Source organism: Hemiscyllium ocellatum, chromosome 50, assembly GCF_020745735.1.
Source record: "Hemiscyllium ocellatum isolate sHemOce1 chromosome 50, sHemOce1.pat.X.cur, whole genome shotgun sequence".
Classification (NCBI taxonomy): domain Eukaryota; kingdom Metazoa; phylum Chordata; class Chondrichthyes; order Orectolobiformes; family Hemiscylliidae; genus Hemiscyllium; species Hemiscyllium ocellatum.
The window spans coordinates 8,107,592-8,129,787 of record NC_083450.1 but is presented as its reverse complement, the minus strand read 5'-3'; the positions used below and the strand labels follow the sequence as shown (position 1 = coordinate 8,129,787).

At 52.4% G+C, this 22,196-nt stretch overlaps 1 protein-coding gene across 4 annotated transcripts in view; it reads left to right on the top strand.

Moving 5' to 3' along the window:
- The first annotated feature begins 16,184 nt into the window (after positions 1–16,184).
- The window catches only part of LOC132805471 (sorting nexin-27-like), a 28,575-nt gene continuing 22,563 nt past the window's right edge, over positions 16,185–22,196 (top strand). For 3 of the 4 annotated variants that reach the window (XM_060820560.1, XM_060820559.1, XM_060820563.1), the window contains exon 1: positions 16,185–16,439. In XM_060820560.1, the coding sequence (XP_060676543.1) occupies positions 16,198–16,439 (242 nt within the window). In that variant the 5' untranslated portion in view covers positions 16,185–16,197. The remainder of the gene's footprint in view (positions 16,440–22,196) is intronic. The other variant, XM_060820562.1, reaches the window with a different exon arrangement.

Sequence of the window (22,196 nt, the reverse complement as noted above, 5' to 3'; positions counted from 1 at the left end):
GGGACTGGGATTTACCAGGATGTTGCCCAGTCTGGAGTGACTCAGTGATAAAGGCACTGGGATTTACCAGGATGTTGCCCAGTCTGGAGTGACTCAGTGATAAAGGGACTGGGATTTACCAGGATGACGCCCAGTCTGGAGTGACTCAGTGATAAAGGCACTGGGATTTACCAGGATGTTGCTCAGTCTGGAGTGACTCAGTGATAAAGGGACTGGGATTTACCAGGATGTTGCCCAGTCTGGAGTGACTCAGTGATAAATGCACTGGGATTTACCAGGATGTTGCCCAGTCTGGAGTGACTCATTGATAAAGGGACTGGGATTTACCAGGATGTTGCCCAGTCTGGAGTGACTCATTGATAAAGGCACTGGGATTTACCAGGATGTTGCCCAGTCTGGAGTGACTCCGTGATAAGCGCACTGGGATTTACCAGGATGTTGCCCAGTCTGGAGTGACTCAGTGATAAAGGGACTGGGATTTACCAGGATGTTGCCCAGTCTGGAGTGACTCCGTGGTAAGCGCACTGGGATTTACCAGGATGTTGCCCAGTCTGGAGTGACTCAGTGATAAAGGGACTGGGATTTACCAGGATGTTGCCCAGTCTGGAGTGACTCAGTGATAAAGGGACTGGGATTTACCAGGATGTTGCCCAGTCTGGAGTGACTCAGTGATAAAGGGACTGGGATTTACCAGGATGTTGCCCAGTCTGGAGTGACTGAGTCATAAAAGCACTGGGATTTACCAGGATGTTGCCCAGTCTGGGGTGACTCAGCGATAAACGCACTGGGATTTACCAGGATGTTGCCCAGTCTGGAGTGACTCAGTGATAAAGGCACTGGGATTTACCAGGATGTTGCCCAGTCTGGAGTGACTCAGTGATAAAGGCACTGGGATTTACCAGGATGACGCCCAGTCTGGAGTGACTCAGTGATAAAGGGACTGGGATTTACCAGGATGTTGCTCAGTCTGGAGTGACTCAGTGATAAAGGGACTGGGATTTACCAGGATGTTGCCCAGTCTGGAGTGACTCAGTGATAAAGGACTGGGATTTACCAGGATGTTGCCCAGTCTGGAGTGACTCAGTGATAAAGGCACTGGGATTTACCAGGATGTTGCCCAGTCTGGAGTGACTGAGTCATAAAAGCACTGGGATTTACCAGGATGTTGCCCAGTCTGGAGTGACTCAGTGATAAAGGCACTGGGATTTACCAGGATGTTGCCCAGTCTGGAGTGACTCAGTGATAAAGGGACTGGGATTTACCAGGATGTTGCCCAGTCTGGAGTGACTCAGTGATAAAGACACTGGGATTTACCAGGATGTTGCCCAGTCTGGAGTGACTCAGTGATAAAGGGACTGGGATTTACCAGGATGTTGCCCAGTCTGGAGTGACTCAGTGATAAAGGGACTGGGATTTACCAGGATGTTGCCCAGTCTGGAGTGACTCAGTGATAAAGGCACGGGGATTTTCCAGGATTATGCCCAGTCTGGAGTGACTCATTGATAAAGGCACTGGGATTTACCAGGATGTTGCCCAGTCTGGAGTGACTCAGCGATAAATGCACTGGGATTTACCAGGATGTTGCCCAGTCTGGAGTGACTCAGTGATAAACGCACTGGGATTTACCAGGATGTTGCCCAGTCTGGAGTGACTCAGCGATAAAGGCACTGGGATTTACCAGGATGTTGCTCAGTCTGGAGTGACTCAGTGATAAAGGCACGGGGATTTTCCAGGATTATGCCCAGTCTGGAGTGACTCATTGATAAAGGCACTGGGATTTACCAGGATTTTGCCCAGTCTGGAGTGACTCAGTGATAAAGGCACTGGGATTTACCAGGATGTTGCCCAGTCTGGAGTGACTCAGTGATAAACGCACTGGGATTTACCGGGATGTTGCCCAGTCTGGAGTGACTCAGTGATAAATGCACTGGGATTTACCAGGATGTTGCCCAGTCTGGAGTGACTCAGTGATAAAGGCACTGGGATTTACCAGGATGTTGCCCAGTCTGGAGTGACTCAGCGATAAAGGCACTGGGATTTACCAGGATGTTGCCCAGTCTGGAGTGACTCAGTGATAAAGACACTGGGATTTACCAGGATGTTGCCCAGTCTGGAGTGACTCAGTGATAAAGGCACTGGGATTTACCAGGATGTTGCCCAGTCTGGAGTGACTCAGCGATAAAGGCACTGGGATTTACCAGGATGTTGCCCAGTCTGGAGTGACTCAGTGATAAAAGCACGGGGATTTTCCAGGATTATGCCCAGTCTGGAGTGACTCATTGATAAAGGCACTGGGATTTACCAGGATGTTGCCCAGTCTGGAGTGACTCAGTGATAAACGCTCTGGGATTTACCAGGATGTTGCCCAGTCTGGAGTGACTCAGTGATAAAGGGACTGGGATTTACCAGGATGTTGCCCAGTCTGGAGTGACTCAGTGATAAATGCACTGGGATTTACCAGGATTATGCCCAGTCTGGAGTGACTCATTGATAAAGGCACTGGGATTTACCAGGATGATGCCCAGTCTGGAGTGACTCAGTGATAAAGGGACTGGGATTTACCAGGATGTTGCCCAGTCCGGAGTGACTCAGTGATAAAGGCACTGGGATTTACCAGGATGTTGCCCAGTCTGGAGTGACTCAGTGATAAAGACACTGGGATTTACCAGGATGTTGCCCAGTCTGGAGTGACTCAGCGATAAAGGCACTGGGATTTACCAGGATGTTGCCCAGTCTGGAGTGACTCAGTGATAAATGCACTGGGATTTACCAGGATGTTGCCCAGTCTGGAGTGACTCAGTGATAAATGCACTGGGATTTACCAGGATGTTGCCCAGTCTGGAGTGACTCAGTGATAAAGGCACTGGGATTTACCAGGATGTTGCCCAGTCTGGAGTGACTCAGTGATAAAGACACTGGGATTTACCAGGATGTTGCCCATTCTGGAGTGACTCAGTGATAAAGGGACTGGGATTTACCAGGATGTTGCCCAGTCTGGAGTGACTCATTGATAAAGGGACTGGGATTTACCAGGATGATGCCCAGTCTGGAGTGACTCAGTGATAAAGGGACTGGGATTTACCAGGATGTTGCCCAGTCCGGAGTGACTCAGTGATAAAGGCACTGGGATTTACCAGGATGTTGCCCAGTCTGGAGTGACTCAGTGATAAAGACACTGGGATTTACCAGGATGTTGCCCAGTCTGGAGTGACTCAGCGATAAAGGCACTGGGATTTACCAGGATGTTGCCCAGTCTGGAGTGACTCAGTGATAAATGCACTGGGATTTACCAGGATGTTGCCCAGTCTGGAGTGACTCAGTGATAAATGCACTGGGATTTACCAGGATGTTGCCCAGTCTGGAGTGACTCAGTGATAAAGGCACTGGGATTTACCAGGATGTTGCCCAGTCTGGAGTGACTCAGTGATAAAGACACTGGGATTTACCAGGATGTTGCCCAGTCTGGAGTGACTCAGTGATAAAGGCACTGGGATTTACCAGGATGTTGCCCAGTCTGGAGTGACTCAGTGATAAAGACACTGGGATTTACCAGGATGTTGCCCAGTCTGGAGTGACTCAGTGATAAAGACACTGGGATTTACCAGGATGTTGCCCAGTGTGGAGTGACTCAGCGATAAAGGCACTGGGATTTACCAGGATGTTGCCCAGTCTGGAGTGACTCAGTGATAAAGGGACTGGGATTTACCAGGATGTTGCCCAGTCTGGAGTGACTCATTGATAGAGGCACTGGGATTTACCAGGATGTTGCCCAGTGTGGAGTGACTCAGTGATAAAGGCACTGGGATTTACCAGGATGTTGCCCAGTCTGGAGTGACTCAGTGATAAATGCACTGGGATTTACCAGGATGTTGCCCAGTCTGGAGTGACTCAGCGATAAAGGCACTGGGATTTACCAGGATGTTGCCCAGTCTGGAGTGACTCAGTGATAAAGGCACAGGGATTTACCAGGATGTTGCCCAGTCTGGAGTGACTCAGTGATAAATGCACTGGGATTTACCAGGATGTTGCCCAGTCTGGAGTGACTCAGTGATAAAGGCACTGGGATTTACCAGGATGTTGCCCAGTCTGGAGTGACTCAGTGATAAACGCACTGGGATTTACCAGGATGTTGCCCAGTCTGGAGTGACTCAGTGATAAATGCACTGGGATTTACCAGGATGTCGCCCAGTCTGGAGTGACTCAGTGATAAAGGCACTGGGATTTACCAGGATGTTGCCCAGTCTGGAGTGACCCAGTGATAAAGGCACTGGGATTTACCAGGATGTTGCCCAGTCTGGAGTGACTCAGTGATAAAGGGACTGGGATTTACCAGGATGTTGCCCAGTCTGGAGTGACTCAGTGATAAAGACACTGGGATTTACCAGGATGTTGCCCAGTCTGGAGTGACTCAGTGATAAAGGGACTGGGATTTACCAGGATGTTGCCCAGTGTGGAGTGACTCAGCGATAAAGGCACTGGGATTTACCAGGATGTTGCCCAGTCTGGAGTGACTCAGTGATAAAGGGACTGGGATTTACCAGGATGTTGCCCAGACTGGAGTGACTCATTGATAGAGGCACTGGGATTTACCAGGATGTTGCCCAGTCTGGAGTGACTCAGTGATATAGGCACTGGGATTTACCAGGATGTTGCCCAGTCTGGAGTGACTCATTGATAGAGGCACTGGGATTTACCAGGATGTTGCCCAGTGTGGAGTGACTCCGTGATAAAGGCACAGGGATTTACCAGGATGTTGCCCAGTCTGGAGTGACTCAGTGATAAATGCACTGGGATTTACCAGGATGTTACCCAGTCTGGAGTGACTCATTGATAAACGCACTGGGATTTACCAGGATGTTGCCCAGTCTGGAGTGACTCAGTGATAAAGGCACTGGGATTTACCAGGATGTTGCCCAGTCTGGAGTGACTCAGTGATAAACGCACTGGGATTTACCAGGATGTTGCCCAGTCTGGAGTGACTCAGTGATAAACGCACTGGGATTTACCAGGATGTTGCCCAGTCTGGAGTGACTCAGTGATAAAGGCACTGGGATTTACCAGGATGTTGCCCAGTCTGGAGTGACTCAGTGATAAAGGCACTGGGATTTACCAGGATGTTGCCCAGTCTGGAGTGACTCATTGATAAACGCACTGGGATTTACCAGGATGTTGCCCAGTCTGGAGTGACTCCGTGATAAAGGCACTGGGATTTACCAGGATGTTGCCCAGTCTGGAGTGACTCATTGATAAAGGCACTGGGATTTACCAGGATGTTGCCCAGTCTGGAGTGACTCAGCGATAAAGGCACTGGGATTTACCAGGATGTTGCCCAGTGTGGAGTGACTCAGTGATGAAGGCACTGGGATTTACCAGGATGTTGCCCAGTCTGGAGTGACTCAGTGATAAATGCACTGGGATTTACCAGGATGTTGCCCAGTCTGGAGTGACTCAGCGATAAAGGCACTGGGATTTACCAGGATGTTGCCCAGTCTGGAGTGACTCAGTGATAAAGGCACAGGGATTTACCAGGATGTTGCCCAGTCTGGAGTGACTCAGTGATAAATGCACTGGGATTTACCAGGATGTTGCCCAGTCTGGAGTGACTCAGTGATAAAGGCACTGGGATTTACCAGGATGTTGCCCAGTCTGGAGTGACTCAGTGATAAAGGCACAGGGATTTACCAGGATGTTGCCCAGTCTGGAGTGACTCAGTGATAAACGCACTGGGATTTACCAGGATGTTGCCCAGTCTGGAGTGACTCAGTGATAAATGCACTGGGATTTACCAGGATGTCGCCCAGTCTGGAGTGACTCAGTGATAAAGGCACTGGGATTTACCAGGATGTTGCCCAGTCTGGAGTGACCCAGTGATAAAGGCACTGGGATTTACCAGGATGTTGCCCAGTCTGGAGTGACTCAGTGATAAAGGGACTGGGATTTACCAGGATGTTGCCCAGTCTGGAGTGACTCAGTGATAAAGACACTGGGATTTACCAGGATGTTGCCCAGTCTGGAGTGACTCAGTGATAAAGGACTGGGATTTACCAGGATGTTGCCCAGTCTGGAGTGACTCAGTGATAAAGACACTGGGATTTACCAGTGTGTTGCCCAGTCTGGAGTGACTCAGTGATAAAGACACTGGGATTTACCAGGATGTTGCCCAGTCTGGAGTGACTCAGTGATAAAGACACTGGGATTTACCAGGATGTTGCCCAGTCTGGAGTGACTCCGTGATAAAGGCACTGGGATTTACCAGGATGATGCCCAGTCTGGAGTGACTCAGTGATAAATGCACTGGGATTTACCAGGATGATGCCCAGTCTGGAGTGACTCAGTGATAAAGGGACTGGGATTTACCAGGATGTTGCCCAGTCTGGAGTGACTCAGTGATAAAGGCACTGGGATTTACCAGGATGTTGCCCAGTCTGGAGTGACTCAGTGATAAAGACACTGGGATTTACCAGGATGTTGCCCAGTCTGGAGTGACTCAGCGATAAAGGCACTGGGATTTACCAGGATGTTGCCCAGTCTGGAGTGACTCAGTGATAAATGCACTGGGATTTACCAGGATGTTGCCCAGTCTGGAGTGACTCAGTGATAAATGCACTGGGATTTACCAGGATGTTGCCCAGTCTGGAGTGACTCAGTGATAAAGGCACTGGGATTTACCAGGATGTTGCCCAGTCTGGAGTGACTCAGTGATAAAGACACTGGGATTTACCAGGATGTTGCCCAGTCTGGAGTGACTCAGTGATAAAGACACTGGGATTTACCAGGATGTTGCCCAGTCTGGAGTGACTCAGCGATAAAGGCACTGGGATTTACCAGGATGTTGCCCAGTCTGGAGTGACTCAGTGATAAAGGGACTGGGATTTACCAAGATGTTGCCCAGACTGGAGTGACTCATTGATAGAGGCACTGGGATTTACCAGGATGTTGCCTAGTCTGGAGTGACTCAGTGATAAAGGGACTGGGATTTACCAGGATGTTGCCCAGTCTGGAGTGACTCAGTGATAAAGGCACTGGGATTTACCAGGATGTTGCCCAGTCTGGAGTGACTCAGTGATAAAGGCACAGGGATTTACCAGGATGTTGCCCAGTCTGGAGTGACTCAGTGATAAACGCACTGGGATTTACCAGGATGTTGCCCAGTCTGGAGTGACTCAGTGATAAATGCACTGGGATTTACCAGGATGTCGCCCAGTCTGGAGTGACTCAGTGATAAAGGCACTGGGATTTACCAGGATGTTGCCCAGTCTGGAGTGACCCAGTGATAAAGGCACTGGGATTTACCAGGATGTTGCCCAGTCTGGAGTGACTCAGTGATAAAGGGACTGGGATTTACCAGGATGTTGCCCAGTCTGGAGTGACTCAGTGATAAAGACACTGGGATTTACCAGGATGTTGCCCAGTCTGGAGTGACTCAGTGATAAAGGGACTGGGATTTACCAGGATGTTGCCCAGTCTGGAGTGACTCAGTGATAAAGACACTGGGATTTACCAGGATGTTGCCCAGTCTGGAGTGACTCAGTGATAAAGACACTGGGATTTACCAGGATGTTGCCCAGTCTGGAGTGACTCAGTGATAAAGACACTGGGATTTACCAGGATGTTGCCCAGTCTGGAGTGACTCCGTGATAAAGGCACTGGGATTTACCAGGATGATGCCCAGTCTGGAGTGACTCAGTGATAAATGCACTGGGATTTACCAGGATGATGCCCAGTCTGGAGTGACTCAGTGATAAAGGGACTGGGATTTACCAGGATGTTGCCCAGTCCGGAGTGACTCAGTGATAAAGGCACTGGGATTTACCAGGATGTTGCCCAGTCTGGAGTGACTCAGTGATAAAGACACTGGGATTTACCAGGATGTTGCCCAGTCTGGAGTGACTCAGCGATAAAGGCACTGGGATTTACCAGGATGTTGCCCAGTCTGGAGTGACTCAGTGATAAATGCACTGGGATTTACCAGGATGTTGCCCAGTCTGGAGTGACTCAGTGATAAAGGGACTGGGATTTACCAGGATGTTGCCCAGTCTGGAGTGACTCAGTGATAAAGACACTGGGATTTACCAGGATGTTGCCCAGTCTGGAGTGACTCAGTGATAAAGACACTGGGATTTACCAGGATGTTGCCCAGTCTGGAGTGACTCAGTGATAAAGACACTGGGATTTACCAGGATGTTGCCCAGTCTGGAGTGACTCAGTGATAAAGGGACTGGGATTTACCAGGATGATGCCCAGTCTGGAGTGACTCAGTGATAAAGGGACTGGGATTTACCAGGATGTTGCCCAGTCTGGAGTGACTCAGTGATAAAGGGACTGGGATTTACCAGGATGTTGCCCAGTCCGGAGTGACTCAGTGATAAAGGCACTGGGATTTACCAGGATGTTGCCCAGTCTGGAGTGACTCAGTGATAAATGCACTGGGATTTACCAGGATGTTGCTCAGTCTGGAGTGACTCAGTGATAAAGGCACTGGGATTTACCAGGATGTTGCCCAGTCTGGAGTGACTCAGTGATAAAGACACTGGGATTTACCAGGATGTTGCCCAGTCTGGAGTGACTCAGTGATAAAGACACTGGGATTTACCAGGATGTTGCCCAGTGTGGAGTGACTCAGCGATAAAGGCACTGGGATTTACCAGGATGTTGCCCAGTCTGGAGTGACTCAGTGATAAAGGGACTGGGATTTACCAGGATGTTGCCCAGACTGGAGTGACTCATTGATAGAGGCACTGGGATTTACCAGGATGTTGCCCAGTCTGGAGTGACTCAGTGATATAGGCACTGGGATTTACCAGGATGTTGCCCAGACTGGAGTGACTCATTGATAGAGGCACTGGGATTTACCAGGATGTTGCCCAGTGTGGAGTGACTCCGTGATAAAGGCACAGGGATTTACCAGGATGTTGCCCAGTCTGGAGTGACTCAGTGATAAATGCACTGGGATTTACCAGGATGTTACCCAGTCTGGAGTGACTCATTGATAAACGCACTGGGATTTACCAGGATGTTGCCCAGTCTGGAGTGACTCAGTGATAAAGGCACTGGGATTTACCAGGATGTTGCCCAGTCTGGAGTGACTCAGTGATAAACGCACTGGGATTTACCAGGATGTTGCCCAGTCTGGAGTGACTCAGTGATAAACGCACTGGGATTTACCAGGATGTTGCCCAGTCTGGAGTGACTCAGTGATAAAGGCACTGGGATTTACCAGGATGTTGCCCAGTCTGGAGTGACTCAGTGATAAAGGCACTGGGATTTACCAGGATGTTGCCCAGTCTGGAGTGACTCATTGATAAACGCACTGGGATTTACCAGGATGTTGCCCAGTCTGGAGTGACTCCGTGATAAAGGCACTGGGATTTACCAGGATGTTGCCCAGTCTGGAGTGACTCATTGATAAAGGCACTGGGATTTACCAGGATGTTGCCCAGTCTGGAGTGACTCAGCGATAAAGGCACTGGGATTTACCAGGATGTTGCCCAGTGTGGAGTGACTCAGTGATGAAGGCACTGGGATTTACCAGGATGTTGCCCAGTCTGGAGTGACTCAGTGATAAAGGCACTGGGATTTACCAGGATGTTGCCCAGTCTGGAGTGACTCAGCGATAAAGGCACTGGGATTTACCAGGATGTTGCCCAGTCTGGAGTGACTCAGTGATAAAGGCACAGGGATTTACCAGGATGTTGCCCAGTCTGGAGTGACTCAGTGATAAATGCACTGGGATTTACCAGGATGTTGCCCAGTCTGGAGTGACTCAGTGATAAAGGCACTGGGATTTACCAGGATGTTGCCCAGTCTGGAGTGACTCAGTGATAAAGGCACAGGGATTTACCAGGATGTTGCCCAGTCTGGAGTGACTCAGTGATAAACGCACTGGGATTTACCAGGATGTTGCCCAGTCTGGAGTGACTCAGTGATAAATGCACTGGGATTTACCAGGATGTCGCCCAGACTGGAGTGACTCAGTGATAAAGGCACTGGGATTTACCAGGATGTTGCCCAGTCTGGAGTGACCCAGTGATAAAGGCACTGGGATTTACCAGGATGTTGCCCAGTCTGGAGTGACTCAGTGATAAAGGGACTGGGATTTACCAGGATGTTGCCCAGTCTGGAGTGACTCAGTGATAAAGACACTGGGATTTACCAGGATGTTGCCCAGTCTGGAGTGACTCAGTGATAAAGGGACTGGGATTTACCAGGATGTTGCTCAGTCTGGAGTGACTCAGTGATAAATGCACTGGGATTTACCAGGATGTTGCCCAGTCTGGAGTGACTCAGTGATAAAGGGACTGGGATTTACCAGGATGTTGCCCAGTCTGGAGTGACTCAGTGATAAAGACACTGGGATTTACCAGGATGTTGCCCAGACTGGAGTGACTCAGCGATAAAGGCACTGGGATTTACCAGGATGTTGCCCAGTCTGGAGTGACTCAGTGATAAAGACACTGGGATTTACCAGGATGTTGCCCAGACTGGAGTGACTCAGCGATAAAGGCACTGGGATTTACCAGGATGTTGCTCAGTCTGGAGTGACTCAGTGATAAATGCACTGGGATTTACCAGGATGTTGCCCAGTCTGGAGTGACTCAGCGATAAAGGCACTGGGATTTACCAGGATGTTGCCCAGTCTGGAGTGACTCAGTGATAAAGACACTGGGATTTACCAGGATGTTGCCCAGACTGGAGTGACTCAGCGATAAAGGGACTGGGATTTACCAGGATGTTGCCCAGTCTGGAGTGACTCAGTGATAAAGACACTGGGATTTACCAGGATGTTGCCCAGACTGGAGTGACTCAGCGATAAAGGCACTGGGATTTACCTGGATGTTGCTCAGTCTGGAGTGACTCAGTGATAAATGCACTGGGATTTACCAGGATGTTGCCCAGTCTGGAGTGACTCAGTGATAAAGGGACTGGGATTTACCAGGATGTTGCCCAGTCTGGAGTGACTCAGGGATGATGAGAGATACATGAGGCCGGGCTTGTTTCTTTCCCTCGGAGCAGAGGGAGCTGCGGCAGGACGTGTACAAAATTACGCGGGGCATCGACACGGGTAAATCCATGGGTAGATAGGGTGGTGAAGATGTTGCCTGGCACATTTTTGTTCCTTGTTCAGACCGTTGAGTACGAGGGTTGAGATGTCAATGTTGCAGTTGTACAAGACATTGTTTCAGGTGAGAGTGGTGCTGGAAAAGCAGAGCAGGTCAGGCAGCATCCGAGGAGCAGGAAAATCAATGTTTTGGGCAAAAGCCCTTCATCAGGTTTGGAGGCTTGCGGGGAGGGGAGATAAATGGGAGGGGGTAGTTTTCCTGCTCCTCGGATGCTGCCTGGCCTGCTGCGCTTTTCCAGCACCACTCTGACCTTGACTCTATTCTCCAGCGTCTGCAGTGCCCACTTCCCCCCAGACGTTGTTTTGGCCACTTTTGGGATATCACATACAACTCTGACCGCTCCGTCTGCCTCTCTTTGGCCTATCTGATCAACGTCCCGTTACACTCTGCGATCGTCTTCGCTGTTCTCCACCCACCACCGATTTTGAAGTCATCTGCACAGCTTACTAACCATACCCCCTACCCTCACATCTGCGTCTTAGTGAGTTTTGAGAAGACTTGTAGCTCAGGTTGAGGTTCCGGATGTAGGCTTGCTCGCTGAGCTGGAAGGTTCATTTCCAGACGTTTCGTCACCATACTCGGTAACATCTTCAGTGGGCCTCAGACAAGGCACTGCTGATAATTCCTGCTCATCTATTTATATGTTTTGCTTTCTTTGGGTTGGTGATGCCATCTCCCGTGATGCTGTCATTTCCCGCAGTGACGCCATTTCCTGTGGTGATGTCATTTCCTGTGGTGACGTCATCTCCGGTTCTTGCTCACAGGAAACGTCTGGAAATGAACCTTCCAGCTCAGCGAGCTAACCTACATCGCATCTGCATCATTTACACGAATGATGAAAAAATGGGACTCGTTCAGTTTGGGAAATCATGGTGGGCATGGACGAGTTGGGCCGAAGGGCCTGTTTCTACGCTGCACAACCATATGAGAGTAGTCGGGGCGTGGAACGCACTGCCTGCAACACTGCGGCCAACTTTAAAGGCATTTAAATAGTCATTGGATAAACATACAGGTGAAAATGGAATCGTGCAGGATAGGTAGGCTTCAGATTGGTTCCACAGGTCGGTCCACCATTGAGGGCCGAAGGGCCTGTACTGCGCTGTAATGTTCTGTGGCTCACACCCCTTAGTAGAACGCACAACTACTGGCTGTGGGCGCAGTTTAACAGAAGGAGCAGGAGATTGAGTGAGGGGGGCGGAGGGGAGATACTCTTACCTGGAATTGGGAGTGGGGTGGGGGGAATGTAAGTGGAAACGCTCATGACTTTTAAGCTTTTCCGTGAGCACTCAAAATGCGCAAGTCGAGACGCTAAGCAAGAAGGCAAATCTGGTCTTTCATTGTTAGAGGGATGGAGTTTGGAAGCAGGAAGGTTATCCTACAGCTGTACAGGGAGCTGGTGAGGTCACACCTGGGTTACCGTGTGCAGTTTTGGTTTCCTTACTTGAGAAAGGATGTCCCTGGTACTGGAGGGGGCGCAGAGGAAGTCTACTCGGTTGAATCTGGAAGTGAGGTGGTTGTGTTCTGGGGAGAGGGATTGAGCAGACTGGGCCTATACTCATTGGAATTGAAAAGAATGAAGGTGGAGGAGAGGATCTTATAGAAATATAGAAAATAGAGTCATAGAGATGTACAGCATGGAAACAGACCCTTCGGTCCAACCCGTCCATGCCGACCAGATATCCCAACCCAATCTCGTCCCACCTACCAGCCCCTGGCCCATATCCCTCCAAACCCTTCCTATTCATCTCCCCATCCAGATGCTTCTGAAATGTTGCAGTTGTCCCAGCCTCCACCACTTCCTCTGGCAGCTCATTCCACACACGCAACACCCTCTGGGGGAAAACGTTGCCCCTCAGGTTCCCCTTTTATATCTTTCCCCTCTCACACGAAATGGCCTGCTGCCTCACAGGTTCGATTCCAGCCTTGGGCCGACTCTCTCTGTGTGGAGTTTGCACGTTCTCCCCGTGTCTGCGTGGGTTTCCTCCGGGTGCTCCGGTTTCTTCCCACGTTCCAAAGATGTGCGGGTCAGGTGAATTGGCCATGCTCCATAGTTGTTAGGTACATTAGTCAGGGGAGGGTGGGTTACACTTCGCAGGATCAGTGTGGACTTGTTGGGCCTAAGGGCCTGTTTCCACACCATAGGGAATCTAATCTAAACCTATGCCCCTCTAATTCTGGACTCCCCCTCCCCAGGGAAAAGACCTTGTCTATTTATCCTATCCATGTCTCTCATGATTTTATAAACCTCTATACGGTCTCCCCTCAGCCTCCGATGCTCCAGGGACAACAGCCCCAGCCTGTCCAGCCTCTCCCTGTAGCTCAACCCTGGCAACATCCTTGTCAATCTTTTCCGAACCCTTTCAAGTTTCACAACATCCTTCGGAGACCGGAATTGCAAGCAAAATTCCAACAGTGGCCTCACCAATGTCCTGGACAACCCAACTGCAATACTCAGTGCTCTGACCAATAGAGGAAAGCAGACCAAACGCCTTCTTCACGATCCTGAAGAGATGAGATGGAAGCAGGGAGGTTGTTTCCGTGGATGTGAGACACAAAGTTCACTCACTTCAAGAATTTCAGTCCGAGTCAAGATCTGAATTAGTAGTGCCCTTTATTTCACACTTGCAAGCAGGTGTGATGTCTGGAAGGGCAGGGACAAAACACACCGAATTCAACAAATACTCGATATTTATATAATTTGGTTCCTACATTTTTTTTCTTATTTCATTGTTTTCCACCCCCTGTTTACATCCTCCACTTCCCTAAGACCGGTACCCATTACTCCTGTTTATCACGTGTCTTATCCGGCCTAGTCTGTGACAAAATGCTTATGTCTGGCTTCACAGGGCCATTTGACCTCGTCCTGCTGTTATGCCCGAAACGTCGAATCTCCTGTTCCCTGGATGCTGCCTGACCTGCTGCACTTTTTCAGCAAACAAATGTTTATACAGGCATATCTAGTTGAACTGCCTCTCCTCACAGCATTTTATTTAGTGCCTGTATTTTTTAACATTGTTTTGCAGTCCCGTTTCTGTCTTGCATACATTTTTAGCTGATACAAAAAAAAATTATGCATTTCCTCCACATAGTTCCCATTCTTGTTGACTCAGCTCCTGGCTGAAACAATTACACACTGGTGTGAGTTCATTTTTCTTTTGTATAATCAATTATAATTGCAGAAGTAACATTAATTTACCTATATCCCACACGCGGGCAGGTCAAACTAGAACTAGGGGGCAGAGCCTCAGGATAAGGGGGAGCAGAACTGAGGGGAAACATCTTCACCTAGTAGTAGTTGAAAATGTGTTGCTGGTTAAAGCACAGCAGGTCAGGCAGCATCCAAGGAACAGGAAATTCGACGTTTCGGGCAAAAGCCCTTCATCAGGAATGCTTTTTAACCTTGGGGCCTTGGAGAGAGGTAAGGGTGGAGGTGTGGGCGCAAGTTTTGCATTTCCTGCGGTTGCAGGGGAAGGTGCCGGGAGTGGAGGTTGGGTTGGTTGGGGGGGGGGGGGTGGGACCTGACGAGGGAGTCACGAAGGGAGCGGTCTTTGCGGAACGCTGATAGGGGAGGGGAGGGAAATATATCCCTGGTGGTGGGGTCCGTTTGGAAATGACAGCGGATGATACGCTGTATAGGGAGGTTGGTGGGGGTGGTAGGTGAGGACCAGTAGGGTTCTGTCCTGGTGGCGGTTGGCGGGGCTCAAGGGCGGAGGAGCGGGAAGTGGAGGAGACGCGGTGGAGTTTTCATTCCTTTTTGACCGAAACGTCGAATTTCCTGTTCCTTGGATGCTGCCTGACCTGCTGTGCTTTAACCAGCGACACATTTCCAGACAGGTCCTCACCCTAAGGTTTCTGAGCCTGTGGAAATCCCTGCCCAGTTGAGTCTGCCTCGCCGAATGTCTTCTAAGACAAAGATAGATTTTTGAACGGCAAAGGGGGATTTGGGGTCACGGTGAGCAGGCGGGCAAGTGGAACTGATTCCAAAAAAAGGAGGAAAATCAGCCATGGTCTTGTTGAATGAAACAAAAGGCCTATTCCTGCTCCCATTTCTAATGTGCATGGGTCAGCACTCCAAGGTAGAGTTGGAGTAGATAGATCTTTAATGCAAATGGATTGGAAATGTTAGAGCAGTTTCTGGAAAATGTCATCCATGCAATGGGCCAAATAGCCACACTGACACAAAACTTTTAATAGTTTCAAGGTGAAACTAGAGTTTTAGGGTGTTTTTTTTAAATTCTCTAATATTTTTGTCTCATCCCGCAGTTCATTTAAATTTAAATTATATTTAAATTTAAAATCCAAATGCTAAGCCTTGAATGGGACTCGAACCCGCAGAGCACCCTTCGGTTGCCAGGGGCGACGGCCGATGCTCTGCAGGCAACCGGGGAGCTGCTGATGCCCACTGGGAAATGTAGTTCGTCGTCCCGTCTAGCAGACGGGCGTTTAGGGCTGGAAGGACTACATTTCCCGGCGGGCAACCAGAGAACCGGCGTCTGTCCGCAGAGGCGGGGAGCGATCTTACGGTGGACGGAGGGGGTTGTAGTCCTCGCCTCAATCACAACAATGGTTGAGGAGGACTCATGAACTACATTTCCCAGGGGAGGGGGGAAAGCCGCACGTAGAGCGGTGCCTTCTGGGAGATGTAGTGTTCTCCACCATCCTGCCAATGGTTGAGAGGGACAGAGGGCATACATCTCCCAGCAGGCTGCGGGGTGGGCACGTCATCCAGGCCGATGTCGGGACCTTGGCGGACGACTTGTCGTCTTTCGCCGCAATGCGTGGGGTTGCCAGGGGAACTGCGTGTCCCTGATTGGTTGAAGGCGGCGGGCGCCGCTCTGCCTTCTGGGAGATGTAGTCGATTGCTCCGTCCACTGCCATTGTTGTGGTGGCCGGGAGCAACTACAAGTCCCAGTGGGCGGCGGAGCACACGGCTACTTCCGGCCACGGTGCCAGTGTGGCCCGCCGGGAACTGTAGTCCCCATGCCCGTTGACCCTCATGGCGAGGAAGTGGGTGACGAACTACATTTCCCAGCGGGCGGCGCGGCGGAACCTGCGGGGCTTCGGCCGTTGGTCCAACATGGCGGAGGAGGAGGACGACGGCGGCGGGAGCCCCAGCCCCGGGCCCGGGCCCCGCACCGTCCGCATCGTCAAGTCGGACAGCGGCTACGGCTTCAACGTGCGCGGCCAAGTCAGCGAGGGCGGCCAGCTCCGCAGCATCCACGGCGAGCTGTACGCGCCGCTGCAGCATGTCAGCGCGGTGCTGGCGGGGGGCGCCGCCGACACGGCCGGGGTACGGAGGGGAGACCGCATCCTGGCCGTGTGAGTGTCCCCCCCGGGAACCGGGGGGGGGGGAACGGAGTGTGCGGGGACACACACCCGGGGGAAGGATATGTGTGTGACACCGGGGAAGGGGATGTGTGTGACACCGGGGGAAGGGGATGTGTGTGACACCGGGGGAAGGGGATGTGTGTGACACCGGGGAAGGGGATGTGTGTGACACTGGGGAAGGGGATGTGTGTGACACCGGGGGAAGGGGATGTGTGTGACACCGGGGGGGGGGGAAGGGGATGTGTGTGACACTGGGGAAGGATATGTGTGTGACACCGGGGGGGGGGAAGGGGATGTGTGTGACACTGGGGAAGGATATGTGTGTGACACCGGGGGGAAGGGGATGTGTGTGACACCGGGGGGGGGGGGGGGAAGGGGATGTGTGTGACACTGGGGAAGGGGATGTGTGTGACACCGGGGGGAAGGGGATGTGTGTGACACCGGGGGGGGGGGGAAGGGGATGTGTGTGACACCGGGGGGGGGGGGGGATGTGTGTGACACTGGGGGGGAAGGGGATGGGTGTGACACCGGGGAAGGGGATGTGTGTGACACTGTGGGGGGGGAAGGGGATGGGTGTGACACTGGGGGGGAAGGGGATGTGTGTGACACCGGGGAAGGGGATGTGTGTGACACTTGGGGGGAAGGGGATGTGTGTGACACTTGGGGGGGGAAGGGGATGTGTGTGACACTGTGGGGTGGGGAAGGGGATGTGTGTGACACTGTGGGGGGGGAAGGGGATGTGTGTGACACTGTGGGGGGAAGGGGATGGGTGTGACACTGGGGGGGAAGGGGATGTGTGTGACACCGGGGAAGGGGATGTGTGTGACACCGGGGAAGGGGGATGTGTGTGACACTTGGGGGGAAGGGGATGTGTGTGACACTTGGGGGGAAGGGGATGTGTGTGACACTTGGGGGGAAGGGGATGTGTGTGACACGGGGGGGGAAGGGGGATGTGTGTCCCTGTATAACACTGGGGTACAGTACTGGTGGGGACGGGTCTGTACCTGTATAACACTGGGGTACAGTACTGGTGGGGACGGGTCTGTCCCTGTATAACACTGGGGTACAGTACTGGTGGGGACGGGTCTGTCCCTGTATAACACTGGGGTACAGTACTGGTGGGGACGGGTCTGTCCCTGTATAACACTGGGGTACTGTACTGGTGGGGACGGGTCTGTCCCTGTATAACACTGGGGTACAGTACTGGTGGGGACGGGTCTGTCCCCGTATAACACTGGGGTACAGTACTGGTGGGGACGGGTCTGTCCCTGTATAACACTGGGGGTACAGTACTGGTGGGGACGGTCTGTCCCTGTATAACACTGGGGTACAGTACTGGTGGGGAGGGTTCTGTCCCTGTATAACACTGGGGTACAGTACTGGTGGGGGCGGGTCTGTCCCCGTATAACACTGGGGTACAGTACTGGTGGGGAGGGTTCTGTCCCTGTATAACACTGGGGTACAGTACTGGTGGGGGCGGGTCTGTCCCCGTATAACACTGGGGTACAGTACTGGTGGGGACGGGTCTGTCCCCGTATAACACTGGGGTACAGTACTGGTGGGGGCGGGTCTGACGCTGTATAACACTGGGGTACAGTACTGCTGGGGAGGGGTCTGTCCCTGTATAACACTGGGGTACAGTACTGGTGGGGACGGGTCTGTCCCCGTATAACACTGGGGTACAGTACTGGTGGGGGCGGGTCTGACGCTGTATAACACTGGGGTACAGTACTGGTGGGGACGGGTCTGTCCCTGTATAACACTGGGGTACAGTACTGGTGGGGACGGGTCTGTCCCCGTATAACACTGGGGTACAGTACTGGTGGGGACGGGTCTGTCCCCGTATAACACTGGGGTACAGTACTGGTGGGGACGGGTCTGTCCCTGTATAACACTGGGGGTACAGTACTGGTGGGGACGGTCTGTCCCTGTATAACACTGGGGTACAGTACTGGTGGGGAGGGTTCTGTCCCTGTATAACACTGGGGTACAGTACTGGTGGGGACGGGTCTGTCCCTGTATAACACTGGGGTACAGTACTGGTGGGGAGGGTTCTGTCCCTGTATAACACTGGGGTACAGTACTGGTGGGGACGGGTCTGTCCCTGTATAACACTGGGGTACAGTACTGGTGGGGACGGGTCTGTCCCTGTGTAACATTGGGGTACAGTACTGGTGGGGACGGGTCTGTCCCTGTATAACACTGGGGTACAGTACTGGTGGGGACGGGTCTGTCCCTGTATAACACTGGGGTACAGTACTGGTGGGGAAGGGTCTGTCCCTGTATAACACTGGGGTACAGTACTGGTGGGGACGGGTCTGTCCCTGTATAACACTGGGGTACAGTACTGGTGGGGACGGGTCTGTCCTTGTATAACACTGGGGTACAGTACTGGTGGGGACGGGTCGGTCACTGTCTAACACTGGGGTACAGTACTGGTGGGGAGGGTTCTGTCCCTGTATAACACTGGGGTACAGTACTGGTGGGGACGGGTCTGTCCCTGTATAACACTGGGGTACAGTACTGGTGGGGAGGGTTCTGTCCCTGTATGACACTGGGGTACAGTACTGGTGGGGACGGGTCTGTCCCTGTATAACACTGGGGTACAGTACTGGTGGGGACGGGTCTGTCCCTGTATAACACTGGGGTACAGTACTGGTGGGGACGGGTCTGTCCCTGTATAACACTGGGGTACAGTACTGGTGGGGAGGGTTCTGTCCCTGTATGACATTGGGGTACAGTACTGGTGGGGACGGGTCTGTCCCTGTATAACACTGGGGTACAGTACTGGTGGGGACGGGTCTGTCCCTGTATAACACTGGGGTACAGTACTGGTGGGGAGGGTTCTGTCCCTGTATAACACTGGGGTACAGTACTGGTGGGGACGGGTCTGTCCCTGTATAACACTGGGGTACAGTACTGGTGGGGACGGGTCTGTCCCTGTGTAACATTGGGGTACAGTACTGGTGGGGACGGGTCTGTCCCTGTATAACACTGGGGTACAGTCCTGGTGGGGACGGGTCTGTCCCCGTATAACACTGGGGTACAGTACTGGTGGGGGCGGGTCTGACGCTGTATAACACTGGGGGTACAGTACTGGTGGGGACGGTCTGTCCCTGTATAACACTGGGGGTACAGTACTGGTGGGGACGGTCTGTCCCTGTATAACACTGGGGTACAGTACTGGTGGGGAGGGTTCTGTCCCTGTATAACACTGGGGTACAGTACTGGTGGGGAGGGTTCTGTCCCTGTATAACACTGGGGTACAGTACTGGTGGGGACGGGTCTGTCCCTGTATAACACTGGGGTACAGTACTGGTGTGGAGGGTTCTGTCCCTGTATAACACTGGGGTACAGTACTGGTGGGGACGGGTCTGTCCCTGTATAACACTGGGGTACAGTACTGGTGGGGACGGATCTGTCCCTGTATAACACTGGGGTACAGTACTGGTGGGGAGGGTTCTGTCCCTGTATAACACTGGGGTACAGTACTGGTGGGGAGGGTTCTGTCCCTGTCTAACACTGGGGTACAGTACTGGTGGGGACGGGTCTGTCCCTGTATAACACTGGGGCACAGTACTGGTGGGGAGGGTTCTGTCCCTGTATAACACTGGGGTACAGTACTGGTGGGGACAGGTCTGTCCCTGTATAACACTGGGGTACAGTACTGGTGGGGACGGGTCTGTCCCTGTGTAACATTGGGGTACAGTACTGGTGGGGACGGGTCTGTCCCTGTATAACACTGGGGTACAGAACAGGTGGGGACGGGTCTGTCCCTGTATAACACTGGGGTACAGTACTGGTGGGGACGGGTCTGTCCCTGTATAACACTGGGGTACAGTACTGGTGGGGACGGGTCTGTCCCTGTATAACACTGGGGTACAGTACTGGTGGGGACGGGTCTGTCCCTGTATAACACTGGGGTACAGTACTGGTGGGGAGGGTTCTGTCCCTGTATAACACTGGGGTACAGTACTGGTGGGGACAGGTCTGTCCCTGTATAACACTGGGGTACAGTACTGGTGGGGACGGGTCTGTCCCTGTGTAACATTGGGGTACAGTACTGGTGGGGACGGGTCTGTCCCTGTATAACACTGGGGTACAGTACTGGTGGGGACGGGTCTGTCCCCGTATAACACTGGGGTACAGTACTGGTGGGGGCGGGTCTGACGCTGTATAACACTGGGGTACAGTACTGGTGGGGAGGGGTCTGTCCCTGTATAACACTGGGGTACAGTACTGGTGGGGACGGTCTGTCCCTGTATAACACTGGGGGTACAGTACTGGTGGGGACGGTCTGTCCCTGTATAACACTGGGGTACAGTACTGGTGGGGAGGGTTCTGTCCCTGTATAACACTGGGGTACAGTACTGGTGGGGAGGGTTCTGTCCCTGTATAACACTGGGGTACAGTACTGGTGGGGAGGGGTCTGTCCCTGTATAACACTGGGGTACCGTACTGGTGTGGAGGGTTCTGTCCCTGTATAACACTGGGGTACAGTACTGGTGGGGACGGGTCTGTCCCTGTATAACACTGGGGTACAGTACTGGTGGGGACGGATCTGTCCCTGTATAACACTGGGGTACAGTACTGGTGGGGAGGGTTCTGTCCCTGTATAACACTGGGGTACAGTACTGGTGGGGAGGGTTTTGTCCCTGTATAACACTGGGGTACAGTACTGGTGGGGACGGGTCTGTCCCTGTATAACACTGGGGCACAGTACTGGTGGGGAGGGTTCTGTCCCTGTATAACACTGGGGTACAGTACTGGTGGGGACAGGTCTGTCCCTGTATAACACTGGGGTACAGTACTGGTGGGGACGGGTCTGTCCCTGTGTAACATTGGGGTACAGTACTGGTGGGGACGGGTCTGTCCCTGTATAACACTGGGGTACAGAACTGGTGGGGACGGGTCTGTCCCTGTATAACACTGGGGTACAGTACTGGTGGGGACGGGTCTGTCCCTGTATAACACTGGGGTACAGTACTGGTGGGGACGGGTCTGTCCCTGTATAACACTGGGGTACAGTACTGGTGGGGACGGGTCGGTCACTGTCTAATACTGGGGTACAGTACTGGTGGGGAGGGTTCTGTCCCTGTATAACACTGGGGTACAGTACTGGTGGGGACGGGTCTGTCCCTGTATAACACTGGGGTACAGTACTGGTGGGGAGGGTTCTGTCCCTGTATAACACTGGGGTACAGTACTGGTGGGGACGGGTCTGTCCCTGTATGACACTGGGGTACAGTACTGGTGGGGACGGGTCTGTCCCTGTGTAACATTGGGGTACAGTACTGGTGGGGACGGGTCTGTCCCTGTATAACACTGGGGTACAGTACTGGTGGGGACGGGTCTGTCCCTGTATAACACTGGGGTACAGTACTGGTGGGGACGGGTCTGTTCCTGTATAACACTGGGGTACAGTACTGGTGGGGAGGGTTCTGTCCCTGTATAACACTGGGGTACAGTACTGGTGGGGACGGGTCTGTCCCTGTATAACACTGGGGTACAGTACTGGTGGGGACGGGTCTGTCACTTTGCAACATTGGGGTACAGTACTGGTGGGGACGGGTCTGTCCCTGTGTAACACTGGGGTACAGTACTGGTGGGGACGGGTCTGTCCCTGTATAACACTGGGGTACAGTACTGGTGGGGACGGATCTGTCCCTGTATAACACTGGGGTACAGTACTGGTGGGGAGGGTTCTGTCCCTGTATAACACTGGGGTACAGTACTGGTGGGGACGGG